The 20,165-nt window shown below is 41.8% G+C and overlaps 1 protein-coding gene across 1 annotated transcript in view; it reads right to left on the bottom strand.

Moving 5' to 3' along the window:
* The window catches only part of LOC110953999 (collagen alpha-1(XI) chain), a 40,655-nt gene that overhangs the window by 14,865 nt on the left and 5,625 nt on the right, over positions 1-20,165 (bottom strand). The window contains exons 2-29 of the mRNA XM_051946150.1: positions 13,261-13,428; positions 13,049-13,140; positions 12,469-12,590; positions 11,678-11,840; positions 10,624-10,746; positions 9,393-9,509; positions 9,164-9,295; positions 9,026-9,076; positions 8,152-8,193; positions 7,893-7,955; positions 7,734-7,808; positions 7,087-7,170; positions 6,862-6,918; positions 6,136-6,189; positions 5,909-5,962; positions 5,670-5,723; positions 5,520-5,573; positions 5,379-5,432; positions 5,253-5,297; positions 2,447-2,500; positions 1,597-1,641; positions 1,464-1,517; positions 1,337-1,381; positions 1,209-1,262; positions 1,027-1,071; positions 866-919; positions 416-460; positions 57-218 (exon numbers count right to left, since the gene is read on the bottom strand). Coding sequence (XP_051802110.1) covers positions 57-218; positions 416-460; positions 866-919; positions 1,027-1,071; positions 1,209-1,262; positions 1,337-1,381; positions 1,464-1,517; positions 1,597-1,641; positions 2,447-2,500; positions 5,253-5,297; positions 5,379-5,432; positions 5,520-5,573; positions 5,670-5,723; positions 5,909-5,962; positions 6,136-6,189; positions 6,862-6,918; positions 7,087-7,170; positions 7,734-7,808; positions 7,893-7,955; positions 8,152-8,193; positions 9,026-9,076; positions 9,164-9,295; positions 9,393-9,509; positions 10,624-10,746; positions 11,678-11,840; positions 12,469-12,590; positions 13,049-13,140; positions 13,261-13,428 — 2,162 coding nt within the window. The remainder of the gene's footprint in view (positions 1-56; positions 219-415; positions 461-865; positions 920-1,026; positions 1,072-1,208; positions 1,263-1,336; positions 1,382-1,463; positions 1,518-1,596; positions 1,642-2,446; positions 2,501-5,252; positions 5,298-5,378; positions 5,433-5,519; positions 5,574-5,669; positions 5,724-5,908; positions 5,963-6,135; positions 6,190-6,861; positions 6,919-7,086; positions 7,171-7,733; positions 7,809-7,892; positions 7,956-8,151; positions 8,194-9,025; positions 9,077-9,163; positions 9,296-9,392; positions 9,510-10,623; positions 10,747-11,677; positions 11,841-12,468; positions 12,591-13,048; positions 13,141-13,260; positions 13,429-20,165) is intronic.

Consider the following 20,165-nt stretch of genomic DNA (forward strand, 5'->3'; position numbering starts at 1 on the left):
ATCTGGTATGTTTGATCATTTGCTGATATTTTTGGCAGTTTTTATTAGCTCTGTACCTTCTCTCCAGGAGTACCAGAAGGACCAGCATCTCCCTGTGGACCCATCTGTCCTTTGGGCCCCTCAGGCCCATCTTCCCCTCGGCCTCCTGGAACTCCATTGTCCCCAACGTCTCCCTTTGCTCCCATCTCCCCTTTGGCACCTGGAAAGCCATCTTCTCCCTGCAGACGGGGAAAAAAAGAGAGGAGGAGATCTCAAAATAGACTGAAACTCCAGAGAATTTAGACGACATAAAACCACAGATGGTACTGGAAATTAAATAGCATGCATACTGTACTTCCTCTGCGGGGGAAATATGATATTTTCAGACAGCAAACTATCCTGAAAGTGAACAGACTGCAGCACTTTTCTCTTTTACCTTCTCGCCTTTGCTTCCCTTTAATCCTCTGATTCCATCTGCTCCCTGTCAAACAGGAAAATACACAACAAAACCGGAAGTCAACAAGGAAAAAGATGACATGATACAATATCAGTCGCTGTTCCTGATTTCAGCGTGAGGTGGGAAGCATATTAAATCTGTAGTATGCTGACATACAGTATCATATTCATTACACTGGGTAAACTAGTTCTTGAGCTCATATTTTTGATGTTCATCTCAGAATAAGACTCCTTTGCCATTGTTGTAAAGCCAAAGGGCATGTTGCACTTAAGCGTAATCGGAATCAAATGTGATTTTAAAAAAAAGAACCTACTACTTGGATACCTCATTGTGCCCTTTAATATATCCTGAAGTAAACAAATGAATAGATCGAAATATATTGTTAATCTAAACATTTCTAAGTGAAATCTTCTGTTTAGCATTTTCTACCTTAACTCCTCGCTGCCCAGGGTATCCAACAGGCCCCTGCACTCCTGAAGGACCCTAAAAAGGAACATTTGCAAACATTACGGTGATCGACACCTTCTTGTCCACTGCAACAACATCAACACAACATTGATGCACTGCACAAAAACACACAGTAGATTTACCGGCAGTCCTTTTTCACCCGGAGTACCTTCTCTTCCTGGGTGACCCTGTTGACAAAAAGACACGTTAACATCTGTGGTTAGGCATGTAGCTGTGACGTTAAGGTTGGGATTAGAGCCGAGGGAATCCGTTATGCCAATAGGAATCCTCAGTGGTAGAGACGTAAAGGCATGTGTGTTCTTACAGGGGGCCCGTCGTTTCCAGATAAACCTTGCATCCCTTTCTTCCCTTGAGGCCCCTGTGAGACAAAGATCAGTTGATCAATCGAGACTCTTTCTCCTCAGAGGGAAAATCTAACTAAAGCTCTCTTACCTTCTCTCCTGGCAGCCCGACTAACCCCTGAGGACCAGGAAAACCCTGCAGGAGAGATGAAACATTCACACTTCTGTGGATAAGCAATGGAGTTGTTTTAGTTTATATGCCTTCTCTGTTCACATACCAGGATTCCAGGGTTGCCTTGTTGTCCTGGTGCTCCAGTGTCTCCTGGCTGCCCCTGTTACACAAAATAACAGATTGCCATGGGAAGGAATATATTTTGCAGCTCTAGTGTGAACTGCTTTTGTTTTACTCACTATGTTTCCCTTTGAACCTTGAACCCCATCGATTCCTCGAATGCCCTGTGAGGAGAGAAAGGATGACAGTTAATGAATGGGACCGGCTTGTTTCTGAATCTTTGAGTGCATTAATGTGGCCTCTATTTCGTTTAATAAAGCATGAGAGATATTTTTCATAATAATGTGACACTGGTAGAGGATGTGTGCCTCTTGTTTAGGCAGGCTGTGAGCTGCCAACTCCATAATGCATGTCTTTATTTCCTTGCCTGAGCTATATTTTCTGGAGATAGATTTTGCCGACACATAAGCTCTTATAAAGCATTTTCCTGTCTGACTAAAGAGAAAAGATGTAAGGATGATACATTGTCCAATGCTTTTAACAGAAATTCTTTGAGATTTGCTACATGAGCCTCCTGTGACTATAAATAGATGAAACCAAAAATTATCAGCTGCACCCTTGGATTTTTTATTCACAGCTTCTGCGTCTGAGACTTTCAATGCTTACCAAGCAAACATCAAACATAAATATGTAATGCAAACAGAGGGAAGTGTGTCATCAGATGCCGACAAGCGCTAACTCATGCTGCTACAAGCTCAAACGTATGTTAAACATAATTGAAAGACGCTGATGCAGGTGTTTGAGAATGTGATGCTATATCTGGCAGGAAAACAGTCACTCTCTCAGATAAGATAAGAATTGCATAACACCATGTTAACAACTGGAGAACAACTGTAACACTGTGTTTACGTGTTGTCATATGGAATTATTGCGGCTGGGTTTATGCTGCTGGGAGGAAGAGGCTTGTTTTAACACGGAGGCGACAAAGCGGGATAATCACGAGCATGCGTACGTAGAGTTCACACTCACTGGCTGGCCTGGAGGACCAGGGCGACCTCTGGGACCGTTTAGGCCTCTGGAACCCTGAAATACACATGAATTAATCAGATTTTACTTCTACAAATTCGAACAAATTAAATGGGGAAAAAATAACCATAAAGAACGCAATGGATGGATGGATGGATGGATGGATGGATGGTCTGTCAGTCCACTTTCATCTTTGTAAGATCTTAAGAGTGAGGGCATTTTGGACAACCACGAGATCTTGGCTAATCTTCACTTCAAGAGACAGGGAGTACAGATCATTGAGTATTTATGTCAGTACATGTTTGTCATCACAAAGGCATATGAGCAAAGCTGAGCGCTCAGAGAGAGCTGAGTGATGAGAGTCTGCGAAGGAGTGAAGAACAGGTTTTTTAAAAAAAAACGCCAGCGCATCACTTTATCTCCCGCTCTGTGCTGCTCTAATTTCGCTCTGGTATCGCTCGCAACACAAAAAAGAAAATGGAATGAAATTGTGATGAAAGCAATCTGAGAAGGAAACAGGCGAATCTTCTAAGGTTAGGTTTCATCTGCACTGGTTAAAGTTACAGCTTAAATGTCAATCCAGTGCAGGTGCAACTTTTTTGTCTATTATTGGAGCGACCGGTGAGCAATTTGAGTGGAGTGGGGTGAAATCCGAGCTATGAGTGTGAGAGTGATGGCAGCCATCAGGTCCAAGAGCGACAAGTAGAGCGTTTCATCCTTTTACTCTGATCATGTCACTTAATAAACAGCTACAACCAAAGTGAAAACGGACTGTGTTTGTGGGAGCAATGAAGTCTTAACTTTCACACAAATTTAAACAGTAATGTTGAAAATCACAGCAGCAACGACAGATACAGTGGGTACAGAAAGTATTCAGACCCCTTGAAATTTTTCACTGTCATTGCAGCCATTTGCCAAAATCAAAACAGTTCATTTTATTTCTCATTAATGTACACTCAGCACCCCATCTTGACAGAAAAAAACAGAAATGTGGAAATTTTTGCAAATGTATTAAAGAAAAACTGAAGTATCACGTGGTCATAAGTATTCAGACCCTGTGCTCAGTATTGAGTAGAAGCAGCCTTTTCAGCTAGTACAGCCATGAGTCTTCTTGGGAATGACGCCACAAGTTTTTCACACCTGGATTTGGGGATCCTCTGCCATTCTTCCTTGCAGATCCTCTCCAGTTCTGTCAGGTTGGATGGTGAACGTTGGTGGACAGACATTTTGAGGTCTCTCCAGAGATGCTCAATTGGGTTTAGGTCAGGGCTCTGGCTGGGCCAGTCAAGAACGGTCACAGAGTTGTTCTGAAGCCACTCCTTTGTTATTTTAGCTGTGTGCTTAGGGTCATTGTCCTGTTGAAAGGTGAACCTTCGGCCCAGTCTGAGGTCCTGAGCACTCTGGAAGAGGTTTTCCTCCAGGATATCTCTGTACTTGGCCGCATTCATCCTTCCTTCAATTGCAACCAGTCGTCCTGTCCCTGCAGCTGAAAAACACCCCCACAACATGATGCTCCCACCACCATGTTTCACTGTAGAGATTGTATTGGGCAGGTGATGAGCAGTGCCTGGTTTTCTCCACACATACCGCTTAGAATTAACACCAAAAAGTTCAATCTTGGTCTCATCAGACCAGAGAATCTTATTTCTCATAGTCTGGGAGTCCTTCATGTGTTTTTTGGCAAACTATGCGGGCTTTCATGTGTCTTTCACTGAGGAGAGGCTTCTGTCAGGCCACTCTGCCATAAAGCCCTGACTGGTGGAGGGCTGCAGTGATAGTTGACTTTGTGGAACTTTCTCCTATCTCCCGACTGCATCTCTGGAGCTCAGCCACAGTGATCTTTGGGTTCTTCTTTACCTCTCTCATCAAGGCTCTTCTCCCACCATTGCTCAGTTTGGCTGGACGGCCAGGTCTAGGAAGAGTTGTGGTCGTCCCAAACTTCTTCCATTTGAGGATTATGGAGGCCACTGTGCTCTGAGGAACCTTGAGTGCTGCAGAAATTCTTTTGTAACCTTGGCCAGATCTGTGCCTTGCCACAATTCTGTCTCTGAGCTCCTTGGGCAGTCATGATTCTCATTTGCTCTGACATGCACTGTGAGCTGTAAGGTCTTATATAGACAGGTGTGTGCCTTTCCTAATCAAGTCCAATCAGTTTAATTAAACACAGCTGGACTCCAATAAAGAAGCAGAACCATCTCGAGGAGGATCAGAGGAAATGGACAGCATGTGAGTTAAATATGAATGTCGCTGCAAAGGGTCTGAATACTTCTGACCATGTGATATTTCAGTTTTTCTTTCTTAATAAATTTGCAAAAATTTCTGCATTTCTGATTTTTTCTGTCAAGATGGGGTGCTGAGTGTACATTAATGAGAAATAAAATGAACTTTTTTGATTTTGGCAAATGGCTGCAATGACACAGAGTGAAAAATTTCAAGGGGTCTGAATACTTTCCGTACCCACTGTACGTCCTGATTTTCAGGCTCTAGTATGTGTTGTGCTCAAAGCATTGAATCCTGCAGTTTAGATAATGAAACTTAATAGCGTCTTTTATTAGTTTTACATGAATGGTCACCAGTGTTTCTTTAATTTCAGAACTCCATTTTACCACAGGCTTTCTATTGCAAATTTCAAGTTTTAATCAGACTTTATAGACCCCCTTTCAGTGCCAAAAAAGACACTGTGCAGCAAATTTCCTTGGCTTAGTAGTACAAATAATAACGAGCAAACTGATCATTTCTCTTGTCTCTTGTATGCAAAATAAGCGCAGTGTTTTCTGGTTTATGTCTCTGTGCTGGTGTGAACACTTACAGCATCGCCCGGTTGTCCTCTTGGCCCAGGTGGTCCCTCAGAACCCTGTGACGTAAACAAACATGAATACCTACATGTAGAGAAATCAGCATAGACCAGAAAACCAAAACTGTCATGACCTCTCACCTTTTCTCCCGGCTCTCCTGAAGGACCTACGGGACCTGGCTTCCCCCTGTCACCCTGGGGAATAACACAGGTGGGAGCTGACAATCAGTACTATGAATAATCTACTTAACACCAGTGACTCATTCAGCCTTACTGACTTACTTTATGCCCTTTGTTTCCAGGGAGACCAGGCAAGCCGTCAAAACCCCTGTCCCCCTAAGAGAAATACAGAAAAAAAGGGAGTGTCAAGGTGATATCTTAAGAAGAAAGAACAGTCGGCGAGTGAAAAGTGTGACCGTGACATCAGTTCACCTTTGCTCCAGTCTCTCCTATTGCGCCACGGCCTCCATCTGCACCCCCTCGACCCTAATAAACGCAGACACACAAAGACAGACATCATAGTAGATTCCTCACTGACACACTGCAAATGTTTGAGTTACAGACTTCATGGTCATTCTGTGGAATGAATAGATAATAACAGACATTACAAAACATGCTGCTCATTGACAAAAACACACACACACACACACAAAAAAAAAAAACAGTCTCACCCGTTTCCCAGGTCGTCCGTTCTGACCTGGAATACCTGGCAGTCCTGGAGGGCCCTGAGGAGAAAAGGTGAGAGTTGGAGAAAAAAAAGGGGCAGACAAGAAAAGACACGTGATTTTCTCTGTGCTGCTAAAGGTTAAGTGATGTTAGAAGTGTCTAGCCGGTTCTCCGATGTGTTTCGGTGTAATCCGAAGGAGATGAGCGTTGCCATGACGACTAGCTAACTTACCAGTGGCCCCATCTCACCATTGGTCCCCTTCAGGCCCGAAGGACCAGGTGAGCCCTGAGAAAGACAAATTTGAGAACAGTATTTTATTTTATCATGTTTAACAGTCACAGCAACTTTGATTACAAACAGAAAACACACATTCCAAAAATTAAGAAAAACAAACAAAAAATCTTGCAGTGTGTGCATGTGTGTGTATACATTTAGTGTCCACTCACGCACATACATAAATGCATGTCTAACATAAGTAAAGGTGCTTCTAAAAGTATTTTTTTAATTATAAAAAGGAAAGGAGTGTAGCAATTTATCTGTAGCATTAGCTGAATAAACACATGTACATTGATGATTACAATGACTAAGAAGTGATTTTTCAATTTGATACATATGTGCACATACAATGTATAACGTGCATTAAAATATTTATATATTCTCATATAGCTGTGTGTATGTGCCTTACACACACTTAAAGCATAGATGCAAAGTGACTAATTTTATATTATGTTGCCTAAGGCATATATTATATTATGTTTGCTAAATGTACATAAGGTGGCATTAACTATAGCATTGTTTTTATGTATGCACACACGTTTGAATATATCTCAACATCTAACAAAAAAAGCAGCATTCAGCTGCACAAAAAAAAGTCTGCCTTGGGATTAATTGTCTGTCTGCCTACGTGTGTAGGCACACAATAAAACTGAAAACAACAACATATCTGAGCTCACTCACCAGCGGTCCAGGTCGGCCCCTGAGGCCAAGTGGCCCCGGAGGTCCCTTCATAGCCAGCTAGAAGAAGGAGGAGGAAGAAGTGGGTTGTAGGAGTCGGCAACACACAACAAACTGTGATTCAAAATCAGCTCTGTGTGTGTGTGTGTGTGTGTGTGTGTGTGTGTGTGTGTGTGTGTGTGTGTGTGTGTGTGTGTGTGTGTGTGTGTACTATTCATGTGTGTGTACCTTGGTCTGCTGCAGGATGGCCTGAGCCTGAGCCTCCTGTGCAGAAACCACAGCGCCTGTCCTTGGATCACCACCTGACTGGAACTGCACACACATAAACACAGATGCTCCTAAGTCGAACTCAACACCCCACCCAGTGGCCGTCTGACCACACTGCTGCTCAGCTTTTACATAAGGCTGTGATGCTTACATGGGAGACAGACTGAAGGAAAAGGCAGAATAAAGATGTGGAGAAACATGCAATGCTGAATGCCTTCACACAGAGGTCACTGAATGGCCGATGAGTACAAAAACAGCATGAATCCTACACTACGGCCTTTACAGTCACCACATCTCAAGATTAATATTTAATGGGTTCAGCAAAACAAATAATCATGTTGGTTCACCAAACCACAGTTGACTGATTCGGCACATCAATTACACCAAATATATTTTGCAACACGCTGAAACATGGCTTCTGGAAGGTTTCAAAGACAAACAAATGATACATTTCTGCAACAGTCTCCTGCTCATTTCTTAGCAACGACATTTAAGCATTCACACTCGCCCTGGGGCTTTGTTAAGGGTTCACAGGACCAAATAACTGCTACAGCAGCAGCACTGCAGCTTGTAAGGCCTCAGGGAACGCAGCAGTATCTTCGAGTTACCGGTATGAGCATGATGTTTCCCGGGGGACCTGGTATCCCATCAGCTCCATTAAGGCCTGGCCGCCCTGGAGGACCCTGTGAGGAGAGCGATAAGGAAGGTTAAAGAGAGATCCCGGTATGTGGTAGACTCACTCAGCAAAGAGAGAGCAGAGCCCTCACCAGCTCGCCGGGGTCTCCTCGAGGTCCCACTGGTCCTGTGACTCCAGGAGGTCCTGCCTCTCCCTGCGAACACACACAGACAAGCAGTCAGTCAGTCAGCTGACACTGATGGAATCTAATTAATGTGAATTATTCAACATTTTCATTGTTGTTACAGCTGTGTTTGCATTTTCCATGTGCAAAAGTCCTTTTTTCGTTTACCTAAATAGTGAAGAAAAATGTGTTTGAGGTTACATGTCATGCAATAAAATTCACTTACCTCAGGTCCTGAAGGCCCATATGGTCCCGTTATCTGTGTTCCCTGCAAAAAATTCACATGAAAAGCTCTGAGGTTCATTACTTATGATGTAACCAGGCATACCAATTCAGCTCAACACCTGACTGTGCGCACTGCCATCAATTCTGTACCTAAAGCCTGTATAGTACAGACCGTTTGAGGCCATTTGACAGTTTATTGGCACCATTATGACTACATATAGCTTCATGTAAATATTTTAAGATAAAAAAATATGAAAAGGATCCCTTCATGTTACCAAAATGTGGAATGTTTGACATTCAATTCAAATAATTTACCCATATAATAAATAAAACGCTTAGTTAAATTTTCTGTGAAGTCAAATTAGAATTTCTTTAGGAGCAATTAAAACACTGTAAGTACTTATTTACTAATCCAAAAAAATGAAATCAAATTCTAACATTGCCATAAAATAATCCTGATTAATAAATTACAACATTCCCTACAACTTTATGAGACAACCTGAGACGGTATATATCACACGAAATATGGCAAAATCAGATTTTCCCGAGGTACATACTACACAATCATATCATTGCCTAGTATGTGATGGCGCTCTTACCTCTCTTTCAACTGACAAATTTAAACTCATTTTCTGCTTTTCTTCTAAGTCCGTCTTTTAAAAGCATGCTAAAATCACAGTCTTATCCCAAACATCTGTACAAAACATTCATCTAAACAGAATTCACTCGACTCTAAAAATCAATTTTCTGATTTAGATCACGAGCTCTCTTGTCACCACCCTGCAGAAGACGAGCAGGAACAGATAAAAGATCTCCGGATGGAATATTTTTGATCAAAAACAACTTTCGTGGACACATTTCGAGGTTTTTCTCACCAGTCCCAAAACGCCTGGCTCTCCCTTCTGTCCTTTCTCTGGTAAATCCTGCTGAGAGAAGAAAGAAGAAACATATCAATGTAGACTATTGAGATGAAACAGGTTTACTGCATGTTAAAATGAACAAACTCTTGATACCTGTGTGTTCAGAACGGTCTCTCGTTCTCTCTCCGCTGGTCCGTAGCGATCATCATCGTATTCTTCCTCATATTCGTACTCGTTAACGTGGTAGTAATTTGTCGAGTTGTCATAGTCCTCGTACTCTACAATCTGCCCATCATCACACACATGAAGGCAAATTAGGAGGGGCAGAACAAGACACAGGGAACTCAAAGCTGATTTTGCTGGTTTTCCTGCTGACTCTCACCTCGTACTCGGTGACATTAGAACCTGCAGTCACCGTGGAAACAGAAAGGTCTTCATAGAGGTCGCTGTAATCGAACTCCTCGAACTCTTGGACACGTTTCTTGGGGGTTCCCTCCACCTGAAGACCACAAAAGAACCAAAACGGATCACAAAAAGCCCAGCAGCTCTTGTTTATGTACACACAGAACTTTGAAATGAAGGCATTGAACCTACAGCATGAATAAAAAATGTGAGACTTATAACCCTCAAGACATAAAAGACGACTCTTGAGTTATCAAAAACATTTTCTCTACCAGCCAGTCTGACTGAGTGCTCTATTACACAAAGAATATCATGAAAAATTCAACACAAATGTGGCATATTCTGCCCAGGGCACAGGAAAGTTGGCCTAGTCTTCTCTAAGCCAGCACACTTCAGTGTGACGATTTCATTAGTTCCTCAATTCCATGTTTTTTTATTGCCGTCTCAATGCCAATTGCATTTCTGGTGGTGCAACAGTAAAGAAACAGAAACAGGAATCCCACAGTGTTTTGAGCTATAAGCCAGATGATAAATCAAACAGCAGGAGAGGAAGAGGATTTGAAACTTTTCCCAGGAGAGCGAACGTTGGCACACAGAACCTGGCACAGAACACTGAACCACAAAGCCATGTAATGCGATTTTGTACAAGAGCGAGGGAGTCAGAGAAAGAGAGAGACAAAGCATGACAGGGTGAGAGCTCAGCGGACACTCGGAGCTTTTGCAACTTTGTTTGAATGGCTTTATCACACAGGCAGCAGGGAGCATAAACAGCTGTAGGCATCTCGGTGATGCTTTTCAATCTGCAACAAATGATGAGGCACGTATGCGTGTCAGAGGGAGAAATGTTTACAGTGTAATGGAAACTAAACAGTGTTGAACAATTATCTAAGCCTCCACAGTGTGATTGTTTCTCCACAGCCCACAGTGATGTTTGAATTTATGACGCCGAGAGGATTTCATAATGTAAATATGTCACCGGCATAATTAAACCATCCATCTTTTTGTCATATCTGGTTTCTTAACTGCTCATAAATACCTGTAAAAGCTTTAATCTTGCTTGTAACCTTGGGGGCTCCTTTAATTTTTAAGCGACAGTCTGGATTTACAGCATTCAACACCTCACAGTGGGCGTGCAACAGGCCAGGTGGACTGAAAGACTCATATCTGTGTTTCAGCGCTCAGCTCTGATTGGCTGCTAAAAGGGGACTCACCTCCTCAGCCTCCGTTAATATGCTGTCGTAAGGTAAAGGTGCATCACAGTCGGGGATGTAGTCTTGACAGTACGTCTCTGCGGCTCTGGGGTCGTCGACGAGCAGCAGCTGCTGGATGTCTCCCTGTCTCACAAAAACACATAGAAAACAAAAATCTGTGACACATACATCAGTCACCAGGAATGCACATGAAGGGAGGATGTCATTACTGTACAGTGTGCTATTAATTCAATGAATGACACGGCGAATCCGTGGGTCTCTCATGTCTTTGTCTTTAACTGTATGTGTTCATTTAGCCAGATCAAAGTGATTTAAGAGGTTGTTTTTATCGTTGCTCTGCAGCTAATCGTCTCCAGAGCTTCGGTCTCAAGCGGTGCCAGCACATTAAGTCCACAGTCAGACACAGACTCTTCTGTTTCCTCTATTTTACACATGCAAAGGATTCAAGCCAAACTTGGCTGCTAGGTGTTCAGTTAAACAGATGGACCACCTGACATTGAGCTGAAAACAAAGGTCACAGTTCACGTTTGAGGTATGTCACAACGACCGCAGCGCAAATAAAACTCACTATACGAATATTCTACGCAGCTACAGATTTTTGTTTCAATGCTTATTGTGCTAATTCCTGCAATAACTACGGATGACTTCAAGCAATAAATATTTATAATAACAGGCTGCTGCAGAGCTCAGGCTTTGTGGGGTTCAATGTAAACTGCACTTCATCATCCTGGCCACTAGAGGGTGCTGTAGAGGACAGAGCTTCTTTATTCATTTCTCATTTTTTCAGGGATAAATCAAACAAGCAGCAACAAGCAGCAACATTTCCTCACCACAGACAAAGCACTTACTATGTGTTCTAATCCGTTGTAGGTGTTTTGCATGTTTTTTGCAGATTTTACTGAAACCAATGGGTTGATTCTGCACAAAGTGAATGGTTTGTTTTCATTAAATACGTGCAACAATATGACACATTTTCACAAGTAAAGGCTGTGACAGTTGATCAACTTAAGGATCATAAACATCCATACATATAAAAGCACACAGACATTCTTACCTCAAACACATCCTCGTCCAGCAGGCGTGTTCCGAACACGGTCACACCCTCGATGCTGACCTGGGGGTCGTGACCTCTGAGCAGGTCCAGGGTGTCCACCTTTACACAGTCCAGGTAGAGGGTCACTGACTGGCCCTCCACGCTGTAGGCTACTCTGTGCCACCTGGAAGCAAGCAGAGAAAAGCAGAAAATCACTTTTTTATGGCTCTATCTTACATGAAGGTGGGTTACCCTGGATTTCTGCTGCAGCCACAAAAAGGAAAGTTTGGAGCACGTGCTGCATGTTTTTTATAGGTAGCTAACAAGTGTAACTGCGTTCTGCAGGATTCTTTTAATAACAGAAATATTCTCTCTTGGTTTTCTTATTTTGCTGCAGGCTTATGAATGATCTCTGTGACTTGAATTGGCAGAGTTATGTGATGATTTTTTGTCAGTCTGTCTGTTAGCAATTCAAAAATGAATTAAAGGATTTGGATGAAACTGTCAGAAATGACACAAGGACCAACTCATTTTATTTTGGGTGTGATTCTGCTCATAGTCTGAACACACGGATTTTGCAAGATTTCAGTCGTCAGAAATGATACGACTGAGCAGCCTTGCTGGAGTACTGCATTCTCAGAGTTCTTTTCTAGTTTAATATTCTTTTGTATTGGGACTACAGATGAAAAGTAGCCTCTGAGTTACCTTTGGAATATTTTTAGTTTATTGATGCGCACTGTCCCTGCTAAACAAATGAAGATATTAAGAAATGCAAGATAAACACAAAAGAGTGTGCATGTGCAGTTACCCACTTGCCATCAGCCAGGTTGATCTTTCTGAAGGTGGGGTAAAGCTCTGGGGACGGATTACCCTCGTGGTCCTCATACAGGAATACAGGAGACCGGCCGATCTCCACACCCAGCTGCTGTGTGCCCTGAGAGAGGAACAGACACCCAGACCACAACGTAAGAGGCTTGATTGGATTAACTGATAATGGGGAGAGATAAAGATAGTTTTCACATCTGACGACTAATAAAATCTATCAACACTTTCCAGCTAATGCCAATATCCCACATCCTCAAACCATACATGGCATATTGTGTATGTAATATTAAAATTAAGATTCAGCAAATTTTGAACAAAACAGGCAAAACTATTTCCTAATTTGAGGACAAGCTGCGATGCTGATGCCCCCTGCAGAGCTCATGGTTGGTAGGGATTCAGAGTTTTGACCAAGGTCTGTCGCAAAATCATCAGACCCGAATTTTATTATAAAACACACGGTGAACACAGTCCAAACACAGAACATGGTGAGAGAAAAACTTTTGGCCTGATGCAGGCTAAGGGGAGATTTTGTTTTTAACAGTCTTATGCAGCATGAATGATACGTACCTGTGAGTCATACAGGGAGAGAAGAAACACCTGTGAGCCTTTTACAGCCCTCACTGTTGTCATCACTGAGAAATCCACAGGAAATGGCAAATCTGGAGGGAGAGCACACACACACACACACATTACAGCAAATGCACTCATTAAAATACACTCACATCGACACACAGTTATTACTGTGCCAAACCAGCCCACACAGTTCCATTAAAACCAACCGGGGAAGAGCTGACTGGTGGGCGCGCTCAGTTGAATCTTCCTGTTGATTTTAAAGGAGAGGTCCGTCTCCTCTCGTCCCTTCCTGCTGGTGCACAGTCCTGCCTCCAGCGACACGCCCTCCATGTTCTCCGACAGCTCCAGGACCTTCAAGACATCAATGGGGTTGGCTGCAAAGAGAAAAACAGAGCTCTGTGACTGAGAGGGTGTGTGTGTCAGACGATGAGCTGATATTTAAGCCATTCATGCAGGTGTTTGACTAGAGAGTTTATTTTACATTGCGAGGGTGTCTTTGTGTGCACATTGAAGCGACAGAAAGAAAAATGGGACTTATCTGCATTTCAGACTCTGATTATCTGTTGCTGCACGTTTAAAAAAATATGGCAAGCACAGTGGTTTGCTCTGCTCTCACCACCAACAGACAAGTTAGACACAATCAAATTTCAGCGGCAGCAGCGAAAAATGGGAATATTTATGTTCGGCGACAACATCCACCTTCATTTTATGACGTTGAAGGTACTGCTGGAGTAGTTATCCTCCTTCACAGCTGGAGCCTGACCACAGACAGTAATGTGTTTTTTTTTTTGTAGAACAAAATACAGATAAAAATGCTTTGGGGAAACGTCTATATGTGAAATACAGAAATCCTCTCAGCACTGACTGCAGCACATGTAGCAGAGTACGTATCACAGGTGAACAGATGGTGGTGCAGAGTCAAGTGGTGTGTTCATGGTAAGTTGATAACTAGTTTGTGAAATACATCGCAGCATAATTGAAGTGAATAAACAAGATGCCCAAAATTTTTAATTTTCAAAACAACTCCAGCATACTGTATGTATATGTTCATATGTCACAATTATCAACCAATATGAGACTCTAGTCCTGGCATCTTCTTCTTCTTCTTGGAGCATGCAAATAATTAATGAGATACATCGAATAAAAGCTGCAGCAGTTAAGACATGACAAAAATAAAACACCTTTCTTCAATTCAGAGTTGATTAACAAACAGAACAGCTTCAGTGAGCTTTAGAGGTGCTGCTAGGTGCACTTTGGTACCTGTGAAGAAAGCAGGAGACTGGCAGGGTTTGAAGGTTTTGAAGGGTTGAAGCATTTCTTAAGTTCAGTCTTTCTTAAATTTTGAACTATGCCATTAAAGAGTTGCTTATACGTTGTCACCTGAGTATCCATTATAGAATTTATCAGTTATGAGTGTTATCATCGAATTGTTATGATGATAAAATTCTGTCCTCCATACTGTAGTACTACTTAAAAACTTTAAAGATATAGTTCTAAGCTTTTATTTGGGTTGTGTTGCTTTAACATTCCCCTTAAACAAGAGACACTATTTTTTACTTTATTTCAGGTTAGCTGAAAGGAACTTGCTTTGGTCAACTCACATGAAACAAAAAGAAAACAGCAACTCCAGGACACATAATCACGCTGAGACAAACACAATGCAAGCTGCATACAGTCTATAGGACCAGATTTACAATAATCATAAACAAGCAAGCAAGCAAAGTTTATTTATATAGTTTCTTTCACAGAAATGAATTCACAAAGTGCTTCACAGCAAACTGTTTTTTCACCAAGAGTTGAATCAAATCTGGAACTCTTTGGGGCTGCAGTGAGTCATGTCATATTGCACTGCATTATATCCTAAAGTTTGTATAATATTTTTGCTATGTTCCGTAATGAGATGTGCAAAATATGAGCTTTTAATGTAATGAGGGCCATTGGGCAGTCTTTACAAGGTTCTAACTGTATTACAGAACTGATTTAAAGCTAGTGGTCTTAAAAAATGAACCTTTTAGTGTTCATGTGGTGAACACACTGCAGCACTCTGCATTACATCACATTGAACAAGTGTCCTTGTTTTTCTGGTCTCCATGAAATGAACATCTCTGAGGCTGCATTAAGCAGTCAGAGCACAAAACCCAAAACAAATAATGTAAATGTTAACGTTTTATAGCTGTTTCTCAGCCCATAAAGGAATGAAAGAATCACCGGCAAGTTTTATTGAATGAGTTCTATCTGCAAGTAACATGATGCCAAGCACATTAAAGACAGGATTACAAGCGAACAGAATGCCAGCAGGCAGACAGGTAGACCTGCATACAGATGGACAAACAGACGGAGAAACTGGAAAAAAAACGTGCAACAAATACATCTGGCATTCATACACTGACATTATGCTAGCCTCATGTGTGCATACCCACACATGTGTGTCTGTGTGAGTGTGTGTGTGTGTGTGCAAAGGTGCAAGGCAGATGGAGGCTTACGTAAGCCTCAGAAATACGTGTGAAAAGGAGCCACACCAGTAGAGGCATGCCCTCCTCTCCCCTACCATCTATTATTTCTCCTATTTTCCCTCTTTATCCCCTTCTCTGCCTACTTCCAATAAGTTGCACATTCATTCCATCTTTTTCTGCTTAGGCCTTCCTCCCAGAGCTCTGTGACTGTGGCGTCCACAGCGTTCAAAAGAATATGTGCATATGTAATGCATTCCTGCTGAAACTACAACTCTTCCTTAAAATTCAGATTGCCTCTTGTATGTTTTGTGTTTGTTTAGTGTGTATGCGCGTTGTGTGACATTGAGCCAGATCATTACCAGAATGCAAGTGTTTTTTTATTGCCCTCTTGGTATTAGATTCGTCTCCTGTGATACAGACTTTTGAATCTGTGTGCCAAGATGGGTGTTATTGTGTGATTACACCAAGCTTCTGCAACAGTTACGTTTCATACAGAGAGACTCAGAGTGACAGACTGAAAGACAGAGAGCACAGAATCTAAAATATTTCATTAGATTTTTTTTTTTTTTTTTTTTACAAGATAGCTTAATTATAGGGGTAACACTGCCCACATATCTCAGAGGTAACATTACACACAAACAAACTGCTGTGTGCATTTACAGAATGTTGTCAGCATGTCTGTGTATTTATACCTTTGCTAGAGAAAATCTTTTTCTTTTAATGCTCATTTAGTGAGTCGCTTTTTCTGTGGGTTGGTAGGAAATGTCTAAGGGGTTAAAAACCGAAGAGTAAAACGACAGGTTGTGATTGTCAACTGCAGCAGTATATGGAGTCTCTGTATGCATGTCACCATGGCAAAATGTGGCCATGAAGGCACCTTCTGTTGGTAGATTAGGATGCTTTGGCAGGTGTTTACATATGTGTCTAACTGTGGACAGATTTTGTCAAGGCGATAGCCTCAGGGGCTGAAAAATGAAGTCAGTGCAGAATTACCAAAAAATGTAGTTCCTGGAATGTCCACTTGAAGCAGATTTAAAAGCAGGTCAGTCTTCATAGACCTCCAGGATAAAATTTGTGATTTTATGACAGAAATAAACATGTTTACAACCTGATATGAAAAAACTTACCAGTCTCTACTGCTAATTTAAATCACAATTGTACAGAGAGTGAATGTTTATATGACTCACTAGTTTAAATTGTATGAAGGCTTAATTGTATGCACAAGTAAAAGCTTGATCATTTTCAGTGACAGGTAGATTTCAACATCAGGCAATTAATAGTGAAGAGACACTTGCATGGTCCTCCTCAGCTCCACTCTCTCTCCACCACTTTGCCCACACAAAAATACATTCAGTCAATCCACTAATAAACTGCTTTCAATCAGTTGGGCTTGATCAAACATCACATCCAGTTATGAAACAAAAGAGTATTTATATTACAATGGAGTCATGCCTAATGTCAACTCAGTAACGCTCATTAGTGCTTCCTAAAACTCCCACGTTCTGAAAAAGCTGGTGCTCTTTTAACAGCCCCGTGTGATGGACCCCTTCCAAATATTGTATGATAAAAGAGGCCCACTCTGGAACAGCAGCAGTGCACTGTATCTTGTGTTCATGGGAAGTTTAAGGGGATTAAATAGTTGCCATTTATGGATACTGAGTACTCATTTAATACAGCAATGACTACTGAGGACTCTTAGGCCAGAACATCCACGTTTCCAGGTGTCTGGGTTGGTGTCATCCCATCACAAGATATAGTCAAGATTGTTGATGTGTGCATTTAAAATAAAATTGCCTGTTAAACTACATGCATAAATGTCTGTTCTTTTTCTCAGTGACCCTGTACTTTCATACGATTGCAACGCAAAATGCACAGGAGATATAAAGTCTTTTTTTTCCTGGTAAAATAATAGGATGACTAGCTGTTCACGTGCTTTTCTTTACAGCTAAAAAGATACCAGAATGTAGATTCAGGTGCCCAAACACGAGAGCATGAGGGTGACACTGCTTCTGACGCTCATCAGCAGTGTGTAGAGGAAGAAGGGTTTCAGCTATACATACCAAGAAATGACTGGCAGCACTGACATCTGAATGCAGAGGACAAGACGAGACATGGAAACTTTCCTTTTACTCAATGTGCACTTAGAAGCATCCGTTAATATTGCCCTGTGCTGCTGATGAATGTTCAAAACTACATCCATATAATGTGCATGTTCACACACACTGTCTCTGAGACAGACACACACACAGTGAACCTTTAGTGTGCTGTATATACACAACAATGTGTTCTGGTCTCCATCAGTTGCTGCTGGTATCCCGAGGCTCTAAACTCTGGTGTGAGGGGCACCGTGATCAACATGCACACACATGCAGAGTATGCCAAATGTAAGCGTCTACATAAAGCAGAACGACTGTAGTTGAACAGAAAGATCCAAAAGATGGAATGTTCTTGACTGTCCAAGTCACTCAACTGACCTAAATCTGACAAATCATGTGCTTCACCTGCACAAGACCAGACGGAAGTCAAAAAGCTTGCAAAACAACCAACAAAGGTAGTCGCAGATCAGGTCAAAAAGGGCATCAACAGGAATCCTGTGTCTGCCGGGTTATAGCCATATTAATAATATTATCGTGCCGACTTATGAGTCAAACGCGTCAGTATTACATACTAGATATAAGGATTTACTTAAGTTTAATCTCAATAATCTTATTCATCTTCCCACTGGATGAAATGTACTACTTAAAACTCACCACTAGCAGTAGAGAAAATGAAAAATGTGCCTCTTTCTAGTATTTCTTGACTGGAATGCAGTCAGACGGGCAGCGATCCCACGTTTGTTCTGCTGAGATCAGTTCAGTTATCTCATCTGATATTCCACTTCCAATACCAGTGTGCTGTTTCCACATGTGAAGACTATATATCACACTTTTATGTAAGCTGTAACTCAGAGCTGAAACACTGAATTCTATGAAGACTTGAACAAAGGAACTGCACCGGCCAACAACAGCTTGAACTGTGAATGAATGGATGGAAGGTTGGATGGACGATGCGAGACCTGAACTGAGCGGTTCTGCTTGAAAATGCTGTTTTGACAAGACTGTGAAGTGTAAGTGCAGCCGCTGTCTTTTCTCAGGGATCCCTCTCTGTTTAAAGTTCGCTTTTCTGCAAGTAGGACACAGCGGAGCAGACAGACAAACAACACACTGACAACTTAACTGGCACCATATTGGAAAGACTACAGAATTTCTGGAAACCAGATGTGTGTCTGTGTTTGTGTGTGTACGAGTGAAGACAAGGTTTTTTCTTCTTTTCGTGTACATGTGTGGCTGCATGTGTGTGTTTGCGATTAGCCTGTCATTATCTCAGTAATAGCAAAGAATGCAATAACACGCCTTTTGCAGAAACAAGAACTAAGGTTTAGCCAAGCCTCCAACGCTGCACCAAAAACACGCAACACACCAGAGTTCAAATCCCCCACAGAGGATTTGCCCCAGGAGCCTGTCATTACAGTCCTTTACCTTTTTCTCTTTCTTGTGCTAACTCTCTCTTTCTTCCTGCTGATTTCTCTCAAGCGTCCCTGAAGAACTTGACATGTCTGCCCACAGAGACAAAACCAAACCAATGATAAAAAGAGGGAGATTAAAACCAGAGAGAAGCAGAGAAACAGAGAAGAAGAATGGAAGAGAGGCAGCACATGTTTTCCTTCCTCACAGTTCAGCTGGCTCTGATCAAAGAAACACACTAGATTGTCTCTCCTGCTGTCAGACACACACACTCGCTTATATGAATAGATGAATTCTTAATATCAGTGCTCGCAGACAGACATATATCCTCCTTAACTCCTTCTAGGAATCCGTCTTGAAATCACAACTCATCTCTGGTCTCAACATTTCAGTCGTCGTCTTCTCGCGTCTTTGTCTAAAAGGTTTCCCTCACATGCTGCACATTGATTCCAACAGAGACTAATCTTCCGCTCAAACACCGATCAAAGGCTGCGTCAACATTTGCCAGTCGAAGGCTTCCAGCTCTTCTCGGACAGTTACACGTTGCTTTATGTGGCTCTGCGTTCTATTATTGTTGGATGTTGCATCATATGGCGGCCTTATTTTTTCAAAGAACAAAGACTGAGCAGCAGAATGATTTACAGACAGAGCGGATGAAAAAAAATAAAATCACACTCAAGACGACCACCGCCGATATATGCAGGGTGCTTTTGTGTTATAATCGATATCTTGACATCAACAACATCACTTTGTATGACTGTAAGCTGAATAATAAGCAAATGCTCTTATTAACTGCCACTGAATTACTTAGGTGCAGTTGGCTATAACATTAATCATCTATGTGCACCATTTCCTGGTCACATATTTCTATACAGTAAAACAATGACAGCGCAGAAGGGAATGTTTAATGATCAACGGAAACACTGAGTCTAAGCAGTACCAAAGATTTAATCCTAAACAAAGCAGATGGTTCTTGTAGAAAAGAACCACTTGATATTAATGAGGAATTATTTGCTCCCTCCGGAAATTAAATTATTACTACTTCTGATCACCGCTTTCCAAGTTAAATAAAACACCCAACTATCAGTTATTTTGAACTGTTTCCCGAACTGATCAGCGATGTTTTAACAGGTTTTCAGACTTTTTATAGAGCTT

Source organism: Acanthochromis polyacanthus, chromosome 3, assembly GCF_021347895.1.
Source record: "Acanthochromis polyacanthus isolate Apoly-LR-REF ecotype Palm Island chromosome 3, KAUST_Apoly_ChrSc, whole genome shotgun sequence".
In the NCBI taxonomy this organism is placed as follows: domain Eukaryota; kingdom Metazoa; phylum Chordata; class Actinopteri; family Pomacentridae; genus Acanthochromis; species Acanthochromis polyacanthus.